The sequence below is a fragment of the Genypterus blacodes genome, unplaced genomic scaffold, assembly GCF_046128005.1.
Source record: "Genypterus blacodes isolate CSIRO-AG114 ecotype Tasmania unplaced genomic scaffold, CSIRO-AGI_Gbla_v1 ptg000449l_1, whole genome shotgun sequence".
Taxonomy (NCBI): Eukaryota; Metazoa; Chordata; class Actinopteri; order Ophidiiformes; family Ophidiidae; genus Genypterus; species Genypterus blacodes.
In genome coordinates this window covers 24,492-42,500 of record NW_027467218.1, presented here as the reverse complement: position 1 = coordinate 42,500, position 18,009 = coordinate 24,492, and the positions used below count along the sequence as shown (strand labels likewise).

Here is an 18,009-nt window from a genome sequence, read left to right as displayed (position 1 = left end):
TGGAGACACAGCGCCTCCAGACTGTGAACCCCAGCGCTGACGGAGAGGAAGGTGAAGAGGAGAGGTCAAGAGGGCAGGAAGGGGAAGGGAAGGGATTATGTTAGAAAAGGAGACGCTTAATAACAGATCTGCTGTTGATGTGTCTCTATATTACAGGTGGGCCTTGATGGAGGTATGTGAATGTGGGGTTGTGTGTCTGTTGGGAGTGACGTCATCCTGTAAAGACGGCACCTATGACATCACCGTACTAGACATACAAGTCTCCATGGTTACAGTGTCTTGTCATTTCTTGACTGTTTTCCTTCTCTTCTTTTATTTTGTGATGCCAGATGCTTCTTCAATAAAAATAATCATTCAGCAAAACAAAACAGAAAAGGAGAAGATGAGTTTTGCCTTTTACGAGGAGACGCAACATTTCATCACTTCCAGGTTCATCTGCTCTCTGAGGAAACGGTCTTAAACTCTGTGTATCCGGACCCCACTTGGTATTCAGCTCTCAAACCGAAGCCTTGTGATAATGCAGACCTTGTAATTCATAACAGATCAATATCCTGGGAGCTTTGACCTGCTTTAGTCCTACAGCTCCAAGGTCTGAGCTCTTATTTTGGTCCAACAACAGCAGAGATGTTGTGGTATCTTCACTGGACTTTGCACCTCCCCGGGGTACAATGACACACACACACACACACACACGCACAGCATTGTATCTTCTTGTGCGTATACCTGTCGGTGTGGACGTGGTTGCGAATCTCCTCCAGCAGGTTGAAGACTCGGCCCAGCGGCGACCGGAAAACGTCCACGGCCACCAGGCTGCTGTCCCACGGAGACACGGCCGCCTTCACCAACACCTGCTGGATGTAGGCCACTGGAGGACCCCGGTACTGAGAGGACACACACACACACACACACACACACACAGACGAACCACCATTTAGAGACGTACATCTGAGGAAACCCAACAGGCGGCAAAGCAGAGGAAGATCAAAGAGCGTATCTGAGTGTTCCTGGACAGGTCAGGGGTCAGAGGTCTCCTGGGGACACGTTGGGAAGGGAACGTTCTGCTGCTGGTGTTGCAACAGAAAACGTCAATGGATCGCCAAAGACTCCACGACCTGTGACCTACATGAACGCTCCAGAGCTCACGTGAATCCATCCAACCAAAGTATTCATGACACACGAGCGAGCCGTCTCACTTTAGCCTCCTGGCTTCATTATTAATGAGCTGCAGTGTGTATCTGCCTGCATATCTGCTTCCTTCCTTCTTATTAGAACCACATTTAGACTTTAGATGAGGACACTTGTTGTGATATGAGGGGAGATTTATGGTTCTTAGTCGGGGTTCAAGGTTTAGGTCATAGTTAGGTAAGAGTAAGGGTTCATTGAAAGGTTTAGGGGGTCAAGGGAATAAGGAAACAAGGGGAAGTCCTAAGGCCTGCGCGTCTTCTCTGTTCTTACCCAGTCCGGACGTTCTCCAAGGTCTCCCTGAGGCTCATGGGAAGGGACGCTGTAGTCCCGCACCCCCGTGGTGAACTCCACAGGTCCTGTTCCAGGCAGGGGAAGCCTCAATAATGGATAGCTGAGAGAGAGAGAGAGGGGGGGGAGCATGGTATGAAGTAAGATGAGTGAATAAACAGAAACAAGGGGGCTCATGTGACAAAGTGTTCAACCGGACTGATCCCAGTGATGTTAGAGCGACGGCCTCTGACAACAACAGGGGCGACGACTCAGATTCAGACAGACAGAGAGACAGACGGGGAGACAGACAGACAGGAGGAGCAGCACTCTCTGACTTGTCATAGCAGGAATGTGAAGGTATAACTCATGTGTGGCAGAGTAGCAGAGATGCACACGTGTGTGTTTACTGTGCACGTTTGTGAGAACATGAAACCAGGGCCTCCGGCTTTTCTTGCTAGATTAAGTATTAACCAGAGACGCCCCCCCTCCCCCCCTCCCCTCCTCTCTCTCCCTGGGGGACTGAGGGGCTCTTATGAAACAGGTTCACTCTGAGCACCAACACACATTTCCTTGACCTGTGTGTGTGTGTGCGTTCATTCTGAGGCGGTAGCGTTGGAAACCCTGAACTCTGGGTGACAGGATGGATTTGTGGTTCCAGAAGAGACGGACGGATCAAAGGACGTGGCATGAAAAGACTTACACGCCGTGTCCAAGTGGAGAGTGTGTAGAGTGTGTACGTTCACAAGCTGTGGGGGAGAAAAGGCAGAGTGCCGGAGTGTTACTAAGCAGGGGCGTCACACTGACCGCAGACATGTGAGGGTACGACACATCTAGAAACTCTTCAGCCTGTAGGAGCGACTGACTGACTGACTGACTGACTGACTGACTGACTGACAGGAAAGGAGACTGCACGGTGGAATGTCAGCAGTCAGACAGGTTTCAGGTTTGTTCAGGCAGAAAGTCTTCAGAGGAACACAGAATGTAGTGATGAAGGTAAAGAGTGTGTAATGTTTGTGCTCAGAGATGTGTGTGTGTAGTGGAGTGTGTTTGAGCTGCAGGTGGGACTGGGAGCCTCAGAAGGTCAGCAGCTGGTGAAGTGGTTACAGAGTCAATAGTATTGATGGGTAACACTGGCTTCACAGTCCCTTTGTGTGTGTGTTTCCTCCTGTAATGGGCTTGTTAGTGGGATGGAACCTCCCTCTGCCTCTCCACTGTACAAGGTCACTGTACCTCCACAAAGACTCTTTTGTGTCAGCCTGACCCCCCACCCCCCCCTCAGGCAGATGGAGGGACAGTGACGCCGTTCTTACCCGGCCACTGCCTCCTTTTCTCACAGCCTCCTGCTCTGAGCTCCACACTCACACTCTTTACTTTGGCTCTGGTGCTGGTGGAGTTTGGTGGACTCCCCTGGTCAGGTCACCATAACTGCCTGGGCTCTGTCACTGTGTGTGTGTGTGTGTGTGTGTGTGTGTGTGTGTGTGTGTGTGTGTGTGTGTGTGTGTGTGTGTGTGTGTGTGTGTGTGTGTGTGTGTGTGTGTGTGTGTGTGTGTGTGGTGTTTAGTAATGAAATCTGGTCAAATCTCTGACCTATGTCCTCTTTTGTGAACATGATTTTAGCAAGTTGAGTGTGTGTGTGTAAGAGAGAGAGAGGGAGAAAGGGAGAGACAGAGACACACAGAGACACAGAGAGAGAGACAGGGAGAGAGACAGAGACACACAGAGACACAGAGAGAGAGAGAGACCGACTGTGTGTGTGTGTGTGTGTGTGTGTGTGTGTGTGTGTGTGTGTGTGTGTGTGTGTGTGTGTGTGTGTGTGTGTGTGTGTGTGTGTGTGTGTGTGTGTGTGTGTGTGTGTGTGTGTGTGTGGTGTTAGCAGCAGGGCTCTGTTGTTATGTGAGTGCAGATGTTCAGGTCAGATGAGCTGACCTGTGTTCTCTGTCCACCTATTTGATCTTCATCAGCCTCATCTGGCTTCACTGAAGGACCAGAGCGTTTGGCTGCAGCTCACACCTTCACAGTATATCTTTATGTCTTTACATTTATGTGTAGATCTAAATGCCTGAAAACTGTAATGTCTTCATACGATGACGTCATGGGGAAGAAAGAGCGGGGCAGCCTCACAGAATGATTATACGTCTGTGTGAAAGCATCTTCAACATCAACGACAACATCAACAACTCAGGCACTCAGCAGAGAAGCACACCGGGGTCACACAGGTCACACAACTTCATCCATCTTCAGGGTCACAGAGTCAAACTAGGCTTTGACTTCAAAAACAGTGGAGAGCATAAATCTGTCTGCAGCCTCCTCTCATCAAACAGTGTTTTACACACACACACACACACACACACAGACTTCCAGCCATACCTGAGCGATGGCAGATAAACTGACTCCTCCCCCCCTGCTGCTCTCTGCAGACACCTTTTATTGTAACTCAGACAATAAGAGCAGCATTTGAAATCTGATGCTGAGGAGGAGAACCAGAGCAGAAGGTCTCAGGTGAGATCTCCTCATAATAGACCAGCAGTTACTGATTCGGTGAAGCTCAAAGTGTCTCAATAGTTCTACAAGATCTGTGCCTGATGGCCCAGAAACTCTGAGGCTCTGTCAGAGACCTGGAATGTTGTTCAAGTGTGTTCTTAAGAGGAAGAGGACAGGATATCTTTGTTGTCTCATCGCAGACGTTTCACAAGTGAGCACTGTTGCGAGAGGAGGATGATGGCGCCATGACGTGTGGTGCAAACTGTTAAAGAGGAAGATGTGACCCCCATCAGAACCTCTACAGACCTCACTAAGAGAACAGAACCAGGACAGCAGAACTATGAGGCGGCTGGAGTCTGAGCTTCTTCACTCAACCCTGACAACACAGAGACGCAGAGGCAGACAGCACCTACCAGCAGGCCAGGATGCTAACGGAGGTGAAGAGGATGATGGGTACAGGGTAGGAGGCACACAGCAGCCCGTGGCGGTAGAAGGCGGCTGAGATCTTCTTTCTTAGCTGCTCCCGCAGCGTCATCTTTACAGGCGGGGTCAGCTGCCGGCCATCAGGGAGCACTGGGCGGCCGATGACGGGGCGCCGCGGGGCATCCAGGGACCTGCAGGAGACACACAGAGGGACTGACAGCTGGGGAAGACACTCCACGGTGCTACTTTGAGAAGGATTTGTAGTTCTGTAATATAAACAGACGTCACCAGTTTGCGATTACGTAAAGGAAGTTACAGCTGCACGAGAAGGAAAAGCCAGAGGATCTAGGTGACAAACTGAGGCTGAGTCTTCTATTACTAATGGAACAAAGTCCAGCAAAGGGAGCTGTGCAGCAGCAGAGCTGGAGGGAAACAGAGGAGGACATTTAGTTGTTGTTTGTTGACAGCAGCACAAAGCTCCTTCACTCAGCTCAGCTCAGAGTCACCATAAACACACCTGTGGCCTCTTCATTCATTCATAGACTCAACATTTGCAGCTCCGGTCCACGAGCTACACACTCACATTCTGTGAAATAAAGAGAATGAGTTCCCACTGAGCTACAAGCTACAAAAGCTCCATGTTACCTTTAGATCTCACTATGGTTGGATGATAAAAGCAAGAAATCCTTGAGTGGAAACGCGGCCGTGCCACAGGTGTCTGGTTATAAACTCCTCCATGTTTACTGTAAACGTTGCTTCATTCTCAGCTGCAGCAGTAATCTAACTTCATGTCAGTGTTGCTCTGTTAGTCATCAGTTATCATTCCTGGATATCACAGTGAGAATAATGACCGTGTGCCTGTGAGTCACTGTGGTTGATCACAGCAGATACAAACCAACACACAGCTCCACCTCCTCCTGCTCCTCCTCCTCAGTCCTGAGCTCCTAATGAGATCTACGCTCCTGCCGTTAGCACACGTGCTGCCGAGTACAGGCAGGGTGTGTTTTTCCTCCACAGCAGCTCACACAGGTCTCACATGCTACACAGGAACACACCGCTCATTCACCCAGCAGAGAGGTGTGGACACACACACACACACACACACACACACACTCCCTCTCTGAGGAAACATGAAACTCTGAGCAGACAAGACAGAAGCAAACATTGGTAGATGTCTCATCGATCACACCCCAGGAACGCCGCCACCATGTTTCCTGTGTGTGTGTGTGTGTGTGTGTGTGTGTGTGTGTGTGTGTGTGTGTGTTGTCCTAGGTCAGTTAATGTTTAGATATAAAGGAATCAAAGAGAGACTTGATAGATGATAACATGGTTTCCTCCTTACTAGCTGCTTTAGAATGGTTACAGATTCCTTTAGCTGATGTTTGCTTGATGACAGCCAAGCACTCCCACATACCAACACAACCCAGGATGGTACCGGCCCGTCTTTACACCTGTGGGCTTCAGGCTCCCCCCCCCCCCCAGTTAGAGTCCCAGGTGCTGCAGCCTGGACTCTGCGTGCCGGAGGTGTCGTTACCAGGGATAGAACCCGGGTCACTGCGGTCCTGTTACCCCTGGACACCTTCACACGTTTATTTGAGGCCATTTTCTCCTTTGCTCAGCTCAGAACAGCACACCTGCTAGCTTGTTGGTGTCTGTGGTGCGTCAGGCAGTGATGGTCTTGTTCCCAACACGACCTGACACAGAGCTGAGACCTGGCATGACACAGGACTCGATATTTAGAATCAGAACTCCAGCTGAGTCTGATCCTTCATGAGCCGAGTCTGACAGTCGAGTTTTCAATCCGAACACGAATCCCAACAAACTCCTGTGGACTTGAGGCTGATCAACCATAGACAACTCAGCATTCTTACATCAGACATGTTCCATCATGACTGGTGATCATAATCTATATTCACCTTATAATCAGTTTAAAAGTAAAAACGTTTAATCCTTTGGGCTCAAACGTTTGTGTACGCATTCCCTCGAGGTTAAAGTATAAAAGGAAAGAGATAAACTGATAACTAACACCGTAGAGGGGACAACAATCCTCATTATCTACCTTCAACATGTGTGGAACCTGGAGCAACAGAGACTCAGACATGTTCTGGGTGGAACACCGGACTTCCAACTAAATCAGATCCTTCAGTTTTCTGGAAAATCCAACCTCTTATTGACTTTTCTGCGGCGTCTGCTTTGTTGTCTCACCGTTTGCACAGCAGGGAGCTTCAGCTGTGCCTTTCAGTGTGTGTGTAGTAAGTCACACACTGCTTCAATGTTGGACTTGTTGCCCTGGCGCGCGCGCGCACACACACACACACACACACACACACACACACACACACACACACACACACACACACACACACACACACACACACACACACACACACACACACACACACACACACACACACACACACACACACACACACACACACACACACACACACACAGTAGCTGGATTTGGACCTCATTTACTGATCATTATCGGCCTCTCAGCTCAGCCGGTCACATGTCTCTCTCAGCAGCCAGGACATTGTGTTAACTGTGGCTCAGCTCTGTCACATAGATACAGATTGGTGCCATCGTACCTGCTTAGAGACGGCCAGCATATCTGTCTGGCTCCGGGTCGCTTAGCTCCCCTGAATCCAGCAGCCGTGGGTTTGTGGAGCTGAAGCCGGGCTTGGCGGTTTGCGTGGCACTCCGGAGCGCTCGGCTCCTCGGCTCGTCCTCCCGGGAGCAACGGAAACATTCCCCGGGTGGAATTCGCCTCTGGAGTCTCTTCATCTGCCACTATAAATACCCGATACTGTAAACACAGCAACGTCCCGCCGTACTTGCACAATAGGTACAGCAAAGGTGAAAGAACGTCTTTGAAGTGAAGCCTTTCTGCACGGAATGTGGACTCCAGTTCCTCTCACTGTCTCACAAAGGAAACTAGCGGTGACTGCCTCCATCGCTCAGCTGTCTGTCCAGTTCACTGAGTTCTGTGGGGCAATGTGTGTGAGCAGCAGCAAACCCTCATTTGGCAAACACTCAGCAGCATCTCCGTCAGTGAACTAATCTGGGATTGAGCCCGATAGAAACTCAACCGGGCAGGGCTCAGGGCCCCGTGGCCCTTTAACCACTGCCTTCTCTCCTCCTACATTCACAGGCTGCAGGCGGTCTGTCGCTGACGTGAGTGCATGCTGAGACAGTCACGTCTCTGAAGCATGACAGGGCACGAGGGAGGAACCCAACGCACCCCAATCACAGCAGAAAAATGAACACAAACTACAGGAGAGCAGGTAAGGTTGACATGTTGGTACGGCCCAGCAGCCTGTTTGGCGGGAGACAAGACACTGTGTGACAATCTCACTGGTCTGTTAAGTAAAGGTCTGAAAGTGGTGTGTGTGTGTTGGTTAGCAGCTCCTGAAGGTGAGAGAATAAAATAACATCTCAGCTCAAAGCCTCCAGACTCTTGACTGCGGTGGCAACGACATGGAAACGTTCACAGTTCCGGAGCTGTGATTTGTTTTTGCTTACATTCCAGGCAAATAGTAATCTAACAAAGAGGATTCTATACGCCTCCCACGTGAGCGGCCGGCCTGCACCAATACGAGCAAACACTAACAGAGCTGCAGACTCCACCGAGGCACAAGAGAATTGTTTGACACTGAAAACACAAATTCCCTGTCTGCACATGTTCACCAAGTTGTTTGCAGGTTAAACTACATTAAACCATTTTATTCCTAATTTAGTACATTAATAGATTAATAATGATGTATATTAGTAGGAACATGGAAAGATAAACCTTGTTAATGTTCCTTTAAAGATAGAAATGAAGAATATAAGCTCACCTCTTCTGAATACTCGCAAAAATAGCCAACTTGAAGGCATCTCCAGGGCTTACAGAGTCCATGGTCATGTTCATAACGTTACGTACAGTACATTTATTTATTCTAAGGCCTTCTATTAACTACAATCAATGTCTACTAACACTCCAGAGAGGTTGAGGCCGTTTCCATGTCCTTACTTCCACACGCAGGCTCATCTGAATATTCAAGTCCATTAGCTCTGCTGTAAATGCACACACACACACACACACGCTCGGCGGTGAGAAGCAGAATGTAGGTTTACAACCAGAGCTCAAGGCAAAAGAGGGAGATCTCTCGTCAATCAGTAACCATATTCAAATCACAATGGATGTGTAACATCAGGTTACAGGCGGTCCATTGTTTGCACACGCATGTTCCTCTCCTTCCTTCAGCCACAGAAACGATGGGAGGAGAATAAATACTACACTGCAGTAAATCTGAAGGGCCGGCACGATTGAGACACTTGTGTGTAGGGTTATGCATGCAGAATACACAGAGGATCAAACCAACAAGAATCAAATCCCAGCACATCTGACGCACGAGTAGCTCCTGTGATGAAACAGCAACCACAAGACCTGAGCACATGGAGGCTGGGGCTGACGCAACCATGATGCAACACCGGCTGCCAGGAAGAAGTTTGCACTGTGGTTTACACACCCGGTCCAATGTGGGTCTGCAAGCCTTTTGAGACATAGTCTGGGAAACTGGGCTGTACAAATTGACTTGACTTGACGGGTGCACATGAGTCTGGAGGGGATGTTTTGGAATCGTCCCCAGGAAAATTCTTTGCCCGACCTGAGCTGATGGAGACAAGGTGCATGCTCACGTGCAACCCCCCCCCCCCCCCCCCCCCCAACCCAACCCCCAACCTGTATGTGTTTAGCCAGTGGGGGAAAGAAACCAAAGCACCTGGAGGAAAACAACAAGTGCACATTCCAGGAGGAAAGACTCCAGCTGGACTGGAAACCACAACCATTAAGCAACCAGCAAGTACATGATCATTACCTGTGTGTGCACAGATCACAGAGCCGCAGAGTAAATGTGGAGCTTGTGTGCTTATTTAGCTGCAAATAACAACGCTGGAGCCCAAAGCAGCAGACTGAGGTCCCTGTAGGAGCTTCACTGGGCTCCATGTTTACAGACCAGCTCCAGTGTCAGGCTGAGAACTTATCAATCAACCACCTATATGTGCCAGTTAGAACAGATTTCACTTTGATGACAAACATTTCATGTATTAGTGTCAGTGTCGTGCTCCCCTGTTCAGCTGGACTCAGTGTAAATAAACATTAGGAGCTTTTTCCTCTTCTGAATGTGATGAGTAACATCAGGTTAGCTAGCAGGCTCGGTGTAGCTCCACACTGAACCTGCTGAACCCGCTAGCAGCGCTCTGAGCTCCGTTTGAGGCGTTTAAAGACAAATTCAAGCCCAAACTGAAGGCTGAAGTGATCAGAGTGTGTTTGTGGCGACGCGCTGTGCGGTAAAGCGCCACCTTCATGTTCACACGTAGCCACATGTGTCAGAGTTACACTGATAGATACTTTATGGGTGAGTCTTAATCTCTGTTTACGATTTCACGACACAAGAGGAAGCTCGCGGGTCTCGCACGCGCCTGTTAGCATTTAGTCCGGATGCTTATGCTAACAGCTGCACAATGTTTAGACTCGGACGCGCGCGCCCCCCATTAAAAACACAGCTAACGCTGCTAACGCTAGCGGATTAGCCCTGCAGCTAAGTAGCATTAGCCAACAAAGTACTCTCTCCCTCACACACACTCTCTCACACACACACGCGTGTACACACTGACTTGCCTAGACAGATTTTGCTTATTTCACGCTGCAATTCCAAAAGCGAGTCGTTGGTCTCTGCGCGTGGATAAATGGAAGACTCGCCGCCGTGTTTCTCCGCCCTGGTTGAGGTATTACCGGGGACTTTACATCCAGGAGCAGCGGAGCGCTGCTGCTTGTCAAATCCCACCGAGACCGCTGACCTCAGCGAGGAAAGCAGAGAAACAGCGACACCTGCTGGCTAAACAGGCACAGCGGCGGCAGCCACAGCTCACAGGAGCGCATAGGAGTTTAAAAAGTGAAAGTGCCAACGCGAAATCAATAAAAGTGCTGAAATCAAAGGAAATGTGTTTTACAAGGAGTTACAGCTCAACCAGGGATCCACAAGAGGAGGATATTAAGTTGTATAGTTGTTGATCTAAGGTTAAAATATGTTTAAAATGTCCAAATATAAATGTAAATAAATACAGACAGCGTGACCTTAAAGTTCTTTATTAGGTGTACATAAACTCTGCTGACACCAGGAGTTCACTGTTGAAGCTTCAGTCCTCATGAGGCTGAAACAGGATCATAGTTCACATGCTGTTATTCTGTTATCCTGGTGTCTGTGGTCTCATCTTCAGCACATCAAAGCTTTCCTGTGCTTCCTGTGCTTCCAGTCTGTGGTCCAGCTGAGGAAAGTTACTCCACCCACCGGCCAGATGAAGCTCAGCTCCAGCTGCAGCCTGGTGAGGGATGCGTCAGCCATCACAGACACAAGGAGAAAGAAGGGAGCTGAGAGGTGGAAAGAAAGCTGAGGAGCAGCTAGAGGAGCAGCCAGAGGAGCAGCTAGAGGACAGCGCTGGACGTCCCACGGGCGAAGAAGGAGGCTCCTTTATCGTGGACTTTGTACTGGAAGACTTTCTTCTGCATGTTCAGACCTTCACCTTGCCTCCTCAAACACACCTCCACCTGGAAATACACAAAGAGCAACAGTGAGTCAAGTGATCACTTTGTTCTCTGAGGAATATGTGAGTAACCTCTCTGGAAGCTTCACTATGTTCCTAAAGTACACACACACACACACACACACACACACACACACACACACACACACACACACACACACACACACACACACACACACACACACACACACACACACACACACACACACACACACACACACACACACACACACACACACACACACACACACACACACACCTGTCCATGGATGTCCCTGCAGTAGCCGGTGGGGAGACCCTGTACGTGGAGTGTGAGGTCACACTGGTGAGTGAGACCCTTCAGGAGTCTCTCTGAGCCTTCGTCTTCACCGTCCTCCTCCTCCCCATCAGAGCGCACCAGCATCACCATGTTCCCCTGCAGACACAGTCAGGAAAGGAAGAGGAGATATGAGGAATCCAGTTTGTGTTAAATACTCTTAGTTTGGGCGATGATGATGATGAAGAGGCTCGGACCTGCAGCTGGGAGCAGACGGCCGCTCTGCAGTAGTGACTGAAGTCCAGCACAGCGTCCACGCTCACGCCCAGACTGAGCAGAACACTGAGGTCGTCCACCAGCAGCACCGGGGGGCCCCACTCCTCTGACCCAGCAGAACGGCTCAGACTGACCCGGACAAACTGGAACAGACTCCTCAGGCCCACAGCAGGATCCCTGAGGGAGCAGACGGAGAGGAAGAGGGAAAGATAAGATTACACAAAGTATTACTTCTTTGAGCTGCAGCATTGTGTGAAGTGGGACCGACTGATCCTCAAAGACGGTGTGTGTGTACCTGAGGAAGTCCATGACTCCACTTCCTGTGTTGGATTCTTCAGGAAGTAAAACGGACAGCGACTCATTCAGGCCCTCTAGGAAAACCAGCTGGCCTTTCTCCTTAGCCTGGGCTAGACTCACACCCTACACACACACACACACACACACACACACACACACACACACACACACATACATTAATGAAAAGGCCAATCAGCACATCATAAATCAATCAAAACTAAAGGGAAGCAGAAGAGTTAATGACAGTTAACGCTCACCATTCTCTGGCTGATTGCACTGTAGTGGTTGAAGGACTGGACGAGGCCGAGGAAGCAGACCTGACAGCGAGCTGAAGCAGAGGAAGCACAGCAGCTGAAACACATCTGGAGCTTTGAGCCAAAGTCTTTACTGTACAGCTTCACACTCACCTCGCAGGTAGAAGGAGAGGAAGTGATGGACGAGGAAAGAAGCGTCCGCCTGCCTGTCAGACACCAAGACGAAGTCCCCCTGAACACATCATGATGCGTTTAGAGTCACAATAACAAACTGTTACAGCTATTGAGAACCCCGCCATTCTTTATCAGAGATTAATCTGATATCGATTACACTGGAAACATCCAAAATATGTTATCTATAACGTGTTTAACGCATATTTAATAAACGGCCCGCGAGTTATGAATGAATAAATGCTGCGTGGTCTAACATTTGATCTTTGTAAGCACTCGGTCACTTCTTCCTCACCAGCTCACATCTTATAACTTATCTTACATCTAAATACAAAAAGCAAAGCAACTAGGCGTACTTTGTAAGGCAGTGAGGCATTAGTGTGTTATATTATTCATATTTGTTGAGTTACCTGAATGAAGCTGTCAGGAGTTCTGCTCAGGATGCTGTTGAGTTCTGGAAACATTGCTAACACTTACGAGCTAACTGGAACTAAAACAATGCCACCCTCTATAAGGATTCAGTCCAAAACCTAAACGCGGAGGAGAAGTTGTCACAGTTTGTCACATTTAAACTGATACGAGGTTAAAGTTGCTCGCCCGCTTGTTTGGTTTGTCTCTTCTAGCTGCTGTCTTAGTGCCGGTTAGCATGCGACCAACGAAGAGCAAATGTACAGTCGAGATAGTTTACTGCGCTTGTTTCCGGAAAGGGAAATCATTTTCGGATATCAAACTATTGCAGCGATTTCGAACCCCGTAATTCTTCATCATAGATTAATTTGATATTAATAACACCGCAAAGGTCCAAAATGTTTCAACTGTAACGTTTTACGCAGTTTTAACGGACGGCTTACGAGTTATGAAGGAGTAAATGCTGCTTGGTCTAATATATGATCTTTGTAAGCACTGGTCACTACTTCCTAACGCGTACTGCCACCTGCTGGCCATCTGATGCTATTCCATTATATTACAACGCATGTTAGATAGTTGTTGATTTACTTATGAGTTTAGTTTAGAGGATGTGCTTTGAGACATAAATATTATTATCTGCTGGGAAAGCTGTGATTGTTTTGAGTCTGCCACTTTGAATTCAGACATGTTGGGTTGTTACGTTTTATATAATTTATTTAGCTCAAACAAAACACAATTGAATCTTGCATTCATCTTCACATTCCTTACAACATAGACTGCACACAGGGCAGGCGCTGCTGGGATTTGAACCCAGGATCTCCTGTTTACAAGACAGGCGCTTTAACCAGCTAAGCCACAGCGCCACATGAACTCCAGAATCCAGCAATCATCAAATCCACCTGTCAGCCTCTCTGGACACAGGCGATCACAGCATCATGCAGTACGAAGCGATGATAGGATGAATAACACGAGCCTCTGCAGCACATGATCACTGCTCCAGTCAGCAGGTGGCAGTGTGGAGCAGTTTGTGTAGTTACATAGACAAAGAAGTTACATCAAAGACAAATATCATCTGACCTCCCATCTTCCTGTGAAGGGAAGGAAGGAATGGAAAAATCGTTTCCCAACCAGGATCGATAAAGTATCACATTATTAATATCGCACACACACACACACAGACATATCCGGACATTATGGCATTCTATCACTGCTGAGTCAGACCTGCATTACTTGATTTGGTTAAATGTATCAAAGTACGTGTGTGTGTGTGCGTGCGTGCAAGCGTGCGTGTGTGTTATGTGAGAGGATGAGACAGAGCGATCCTACAGACTTCATGTTTGTGAAACTGTCACGATGCATTAACGCGTAAACAAATTCGTGCGTATCCGCCTGTGCCAAGGTCAAAGGTCACCAGCAGCATCAGCGCTCTGAGCAGAGACATCACAGCAGCTGAGAGGCTCCTGACGTTCACAAACCATCAGAGACAAAATCAAATAAAAGACTTTTTCATCTTGGTAGATTGGTCTCAAAGTGTAAACGGCTTTAATACAACGATATTAATAATAAAAGCGTGACGGGGAGGCCGGAGGGGACGGGGAGGAGGGAGAAGACCGGGAGGATGGAGAGGACTGGGAGGACGAGGAGGACCTGGAGGATGGAGAGGATGAGGTGGACAGGGAGGACGGAGAGGACAGGGGGGACGGAGGGGACCGGGGGGACGGATACACGTCGTCCTCCCACCGTAGGACTCGGCCCCTGCGTCTGCCTGGGCCTGTGACGGTCTTGGCGGGGGGCCCGCTTGGGGTCCTGAGTTCGGTTGGGGGCGCCCGGGTGAGGAAGACTTCATAACGGGCAAAAGGACCCCGAGGAGGCTTCAGTCTAGAGTCCTGGACCAGGTGGAGCTCCAGGTTGATCGTCACCTTGTAATGTAAGCAAGCACAGACGGACACATGATAATAATAATAATAATAATAATAATAACATAACAGAGTCCACATGTAGAATGAGACACTGGAGATTATGAACACAACAATGAATGCATAAATGTTTCTTCTCAGTTCCAAAACTAAAGTGTGTTATCAAATACTGCAGATGTTTGAGTGACACATGTCTCACTCTGTCCTGCATGGACAGTTCACATCACAGTATATAACTGTAGAGAGGCGCTGCTGGGAGTTGAACCCAGGATCTCCTGTTTACAAGACAGGCGCTTTGACCAGCTAAGCCACAGCGCCACAGCAACTGGAGACGCCAGCAAACAACAAATCCACCTGCTGGCTTACAAACTGTGACTTACAAAGCAACAGGTGAAGAAACTAAGAACAGAGCGCCACCTACAGGCGTGCAGTTCAACAAACTCAGATCCTCGTCCCTCTGCGTGTTCACAGCTTAACTGTAAACACAACAAACAGACTGAGGATGAGAGCAGGGGAACGTTCTGAGTTCACGGCTCAAACAGACTTCACAGCTTTGCACGTTTCCAACGACTAATGGCAAAAGTAACAAGAGAGAACTTCCATATGGCGTGAGGTCTTCACAGGGAGTGCTGCGATGAACAGCGAGCGCCAAAGATGGAGGCCAAACAAAGCAAAACCACATGAGTGAGAGGAGCAGAAACAGAGGAGGAGGCTCGGAGGAGACGCAGGGTCGGCGTGACTGAAGACGCTGCCATGTGTGTGTGTGTGTGTGTGTGCGTGTGCGTGTGTGTGTGTGTATCTCCATCAGAAAGGAAGCCAGAGGATCCTGTTATGATCGACGGAGTTCCTCAGAGCCTCATTAGCAACCGAGACGCTTCCAGCTCATCGTCAGGCCGTTTTGTAAAGCGTGCGGCGTGATTGCGTGTGCATGACATCCTGCCTGGGTGTGTGTGTGTGTGTGTGTGTGTGTGTGTGTGTGTGTGCAAACCATGTGCATGTGCAGAAACAAGCGCACATTTGATCATTTGTATAATTTGTGTTGTTTCTGCTAAAAAAACTTGAATCTGAAAAAAGGTGCAAAATTCCAACAGATGATGAAGAACTGAGTCCTTCAAAATGTAAGAAAAAGCTAAGGTCACCAGAAAGCAATGTATGAATATAGGCCAGACTGTGTGTGTGTGTCTGTGTGTCTGTATCAGCCAATCACAGCAGAGCCTTCAGGATCCTAACACCATCATTCCACCACATGCTCAGCCAATCACAGGCAGCAAACACAACCAAAGACCCAGCAGGTTTGTCTCAGAAACACACAGAGAGAGGGAGAGAACACACACACACACACACACACACTGCAGCTGAACCAAAGAGCTCATCACAGGAGGACACGCCTCATATGATGAATGGAGAACATTGAGTTTATATATTTCTGACAAACAGATGCAGAGATCATGAACGCCTCAAGAAAAGCTTCTGTTCAGTTCAAGATCCTTGGTTTCCTTACAGAAGATTCTGTTCAGGTTCTATGTTTCCTGTCAGATAGGCACTGCTGGGAGTTGAACCCAGGATCTCCTGTTTACTAGACAGGCCTCAGTCGGCTATCATCAGATCCTCCTGTCGCGCCACCTACAGGCCTGCAGCTCAGGGATGGAAGCATGTTGTCCTCTGTGTCCTCTGTGTCCTCTCCTTCTGTGTCTGCCTGTCTGCTTGTCCCACACACACACACACACACGAGCTACATGAGCCAAACAAACCGACACACAGCCTTCACCTTCCACCATGTTGCTCAATCTGCTTCTTCTTTATGGTTGAATGTTTTGCAGGCCGACTTTAAGCTTTACTGCCCCCAGCTGGTCACGAGTGTGAGCTCAGGTTACACAATAATCCAGGTTCTTATTCAGATTCTTTTACATTTCACCAATGGTTGATAGATTAAACCATCAATCAGATGAAATGTGTCAAAACAGGCAAACGATAAGCAAACTACAGACGTGATTCTATACAATTATAGTGATTGAAGAGGGGCCTGTGTGTGTCTGTGTGCGTGTGCGTGTGCGTGTGCATGTGTTGTGTGTGTGTGTGTGTGTGTGTGACAACTGTAAGTGACGGCTGGACAGCTGTGTGGAGGGATTAAGGTTGTCTGTAGAGCTCAGAGGCGACTGAGTGTGTGTAATGCTGCAGTTTATTACTAGATGATGGTAATGCTGCAATCTGCCTCCTCTGTGTGTGTGTGTGTGTGTGTGTGTGTGTGTGTGTGTGTGTGTGTGTGTGTGTGCGTGTGTGTGTGTGTTCACACAGAGGACCAGGAAGGAGGTCACAGAGTTTGGATCATTTCTGCTTGGACTGCAGCATCAGAGAGGGTTTCCATGCCAACCACGCTGGCTCTGTGTGAAGATGCATAAGAATGCAGCCAGCCAGAGATAAGCAAGAGAGAAAGAGAGAGAGAGAGAGAGAGAGAGAGAGAGAGAGAGAGAGAGAGACAGAGACAGAGACAGAGACAGACCGAGCCAAAGAGGAAGAGAGAGAGAGAAATAAAGAGAACGAGCCGATGAAGAGAGAGAGAACAGCAGCAGGTCCACGTCCACATCAGGAGTCACCAGCAGTGAACAGAACCTGTTTATGATCTGAATCTGGAGGTCACAAACTGGAGAAACCTGCTCTCTCACACACACACACACACAAACGTTCAGTCAGTCACTGTGTTACTTTTAGATGGATGAGCCCCCCCCCCCTCTCTTTCTCTCTGTGTGTTGTACCATAATGCCCACTTGTTGCCATGGCTCCGCTCTCACTTCTGGCTTTGCTCGTTTCAATGCAGAAGACCCTCCTTCACTCTGAGGCATTAAGAATTGGTGTGTGTGTGTGTGTACCAACTTCCACCAGTGTGTGAGATGGTGTGTGTGTGTGTGTGGGGGGGGGGGGGGGGGGGGGGGAGTCTTGCTGCTGCTGCTTCCTATGGAAAACAGAAAATAATAGTCTTTTATCTTCTTATTTCTGGGTTGAAATGCTCCCTTAACACAACGATGAGGTCACCAAGCCCCTCCCCCTCCCCCCACCCACCAACCGAGCGCCCCCCCCACCCGGGACGGACCCCTACAATACTGAAGGAGACGCCCGACAAAGGACCAGCAGCCTCCTCTCAGGCCTCACTGTGTGTGTGTGTGTGTGTGTGTGTGTGTGTGTGCGCGTGTGTGTGTGTGCGTGTGTGTCTGTGTGTGTGGGAGAGAGCATTTGAAGCTGACAGATGCTTTGTGTGTGTATGAATGTTTGCACCCGAATGTTAGAACGTGTGTGTGTGTTCTGAGAGGGATCCAATGTCTTTAACATGGACATGCATAACACGGTGACGTCCTGGTGGTGAGAGGAGATACTGCATCAACAAGTGCACAAAGTAAATATATGAGAGGGTTTTCGTTTTTTCTGTGGTGTGTGTGTGTGTGTGTGTGTGTGTGTGTGTGTGTGTGTGCGTGTGTGTGTGTGTGTGTGT

General features: G+C 48.8%; 2 protein-coding genes, 1 long non-coding RNA gene and 2 other non-coding genes across 7 annotated transcripts in view; 1 reads left to right on the top strand and 4 right to left on the bottom strand.

Annotated features, from left to right (window-relative positions):
• Positions 1-8,728, bottom strand: part of scap (SREBF chaperone) — a 20,010-nt gene extending 11,282 nt beyond the window's left edge. The window contains exons 1-5 of one of the 3 annotated variants that reach the window (XM_076139762.1): positions 8,199-8,728; positions 4,350-4,550; positions 1,456-1,576; positions 724-881; positions 1-36 (exon numbers count right to left, since the gene is read on the bottom strand). The exon at positions 1-36 is cut by the window's left edge and continues 185 nt beyond it. In XM_076139762.1, the coding sequence (XP_075995877.1) occupies positions 1-36; positions 724-881; positions 1,456-1,576; positions 4,350-4,550; positions 8,199-8,272 (590 nt within the window). In that variant the 5' untranslated portion in view covers positions 8,273-8,728. Of the gene's footprint in view, positions 37-723; positions 882-1,455; positions 1,577-4,349; positions 4,551-6,418; positions 6,440-6,950; positions 7,112-8,198 lie in introns of those variants that run through there. The other 2 variants (XM_076139761.1, XM_076139764.1) reach the window with 2 other exon arrangements.
• LOC142990042 (uncharacterized) lies at positions 7,270-10,746 on the top strand. Its single transcript, XR_012960733.1, has 3 exons — positions 7,270-7,358; positions 7,514-7,646; positions 10,660-10,746. It is a non-coding gene; the product is annotated as an uncharacterized LOC142990042 (long non-coding RNA).
• A 68-nt stretch (positions 10,747-10,814) lies between these two features.
• Positions 10,815-13,012, bottom strand: elp6 (elongator acetyltransferase complex subunit 6). Its single transcript, XM_076139765.1, has 7 exons — positions 12,612-13,012; positions 12,184-12,262; positions 12,034-12,104; positions 11,775-11,899; positions 11,461-11,656; positions 11,207-11,362; positions 10,815-10,951 (listed from the first exon to the last, which is right to left on the bottom strand). The coding sequence occupies exons 1-7, from the start codon at positions 12,663-12,665 to the stop codon at positions 10,829-10,831; spliced, it is 804 nt and encodes a 267-aa protein (XP_075995880.1). The 5' UTR covers positions 12,666-13,012; the 3' UTR covers positions 10,815-10,828.
• A 386-nt stretch (positions 13,013-13,398) lies between these two features.
• Positions 13,399-13,472, bottom strand: trnat-ugu (transfer RNA threonine (anticodon UGU)). The gene has a single exon. It is a non-coding gene; the product is annotated as a tRNA-Thr (tRNA).
• A 1,297-nt stretch (positions 13,473-14,769) lies between these two features.
• Positions 14,770-14,843, bottom strand: trnat-ugu (transfer RNA threonine (anticodon UGU)). The gene has a single exon. It is a non-coding gene; the product is annotated as a tRNA-Thr (tRNA).
• Between the last annotated feature and the right edge of the window lie 3,166 nt (positions 14,844-18,009).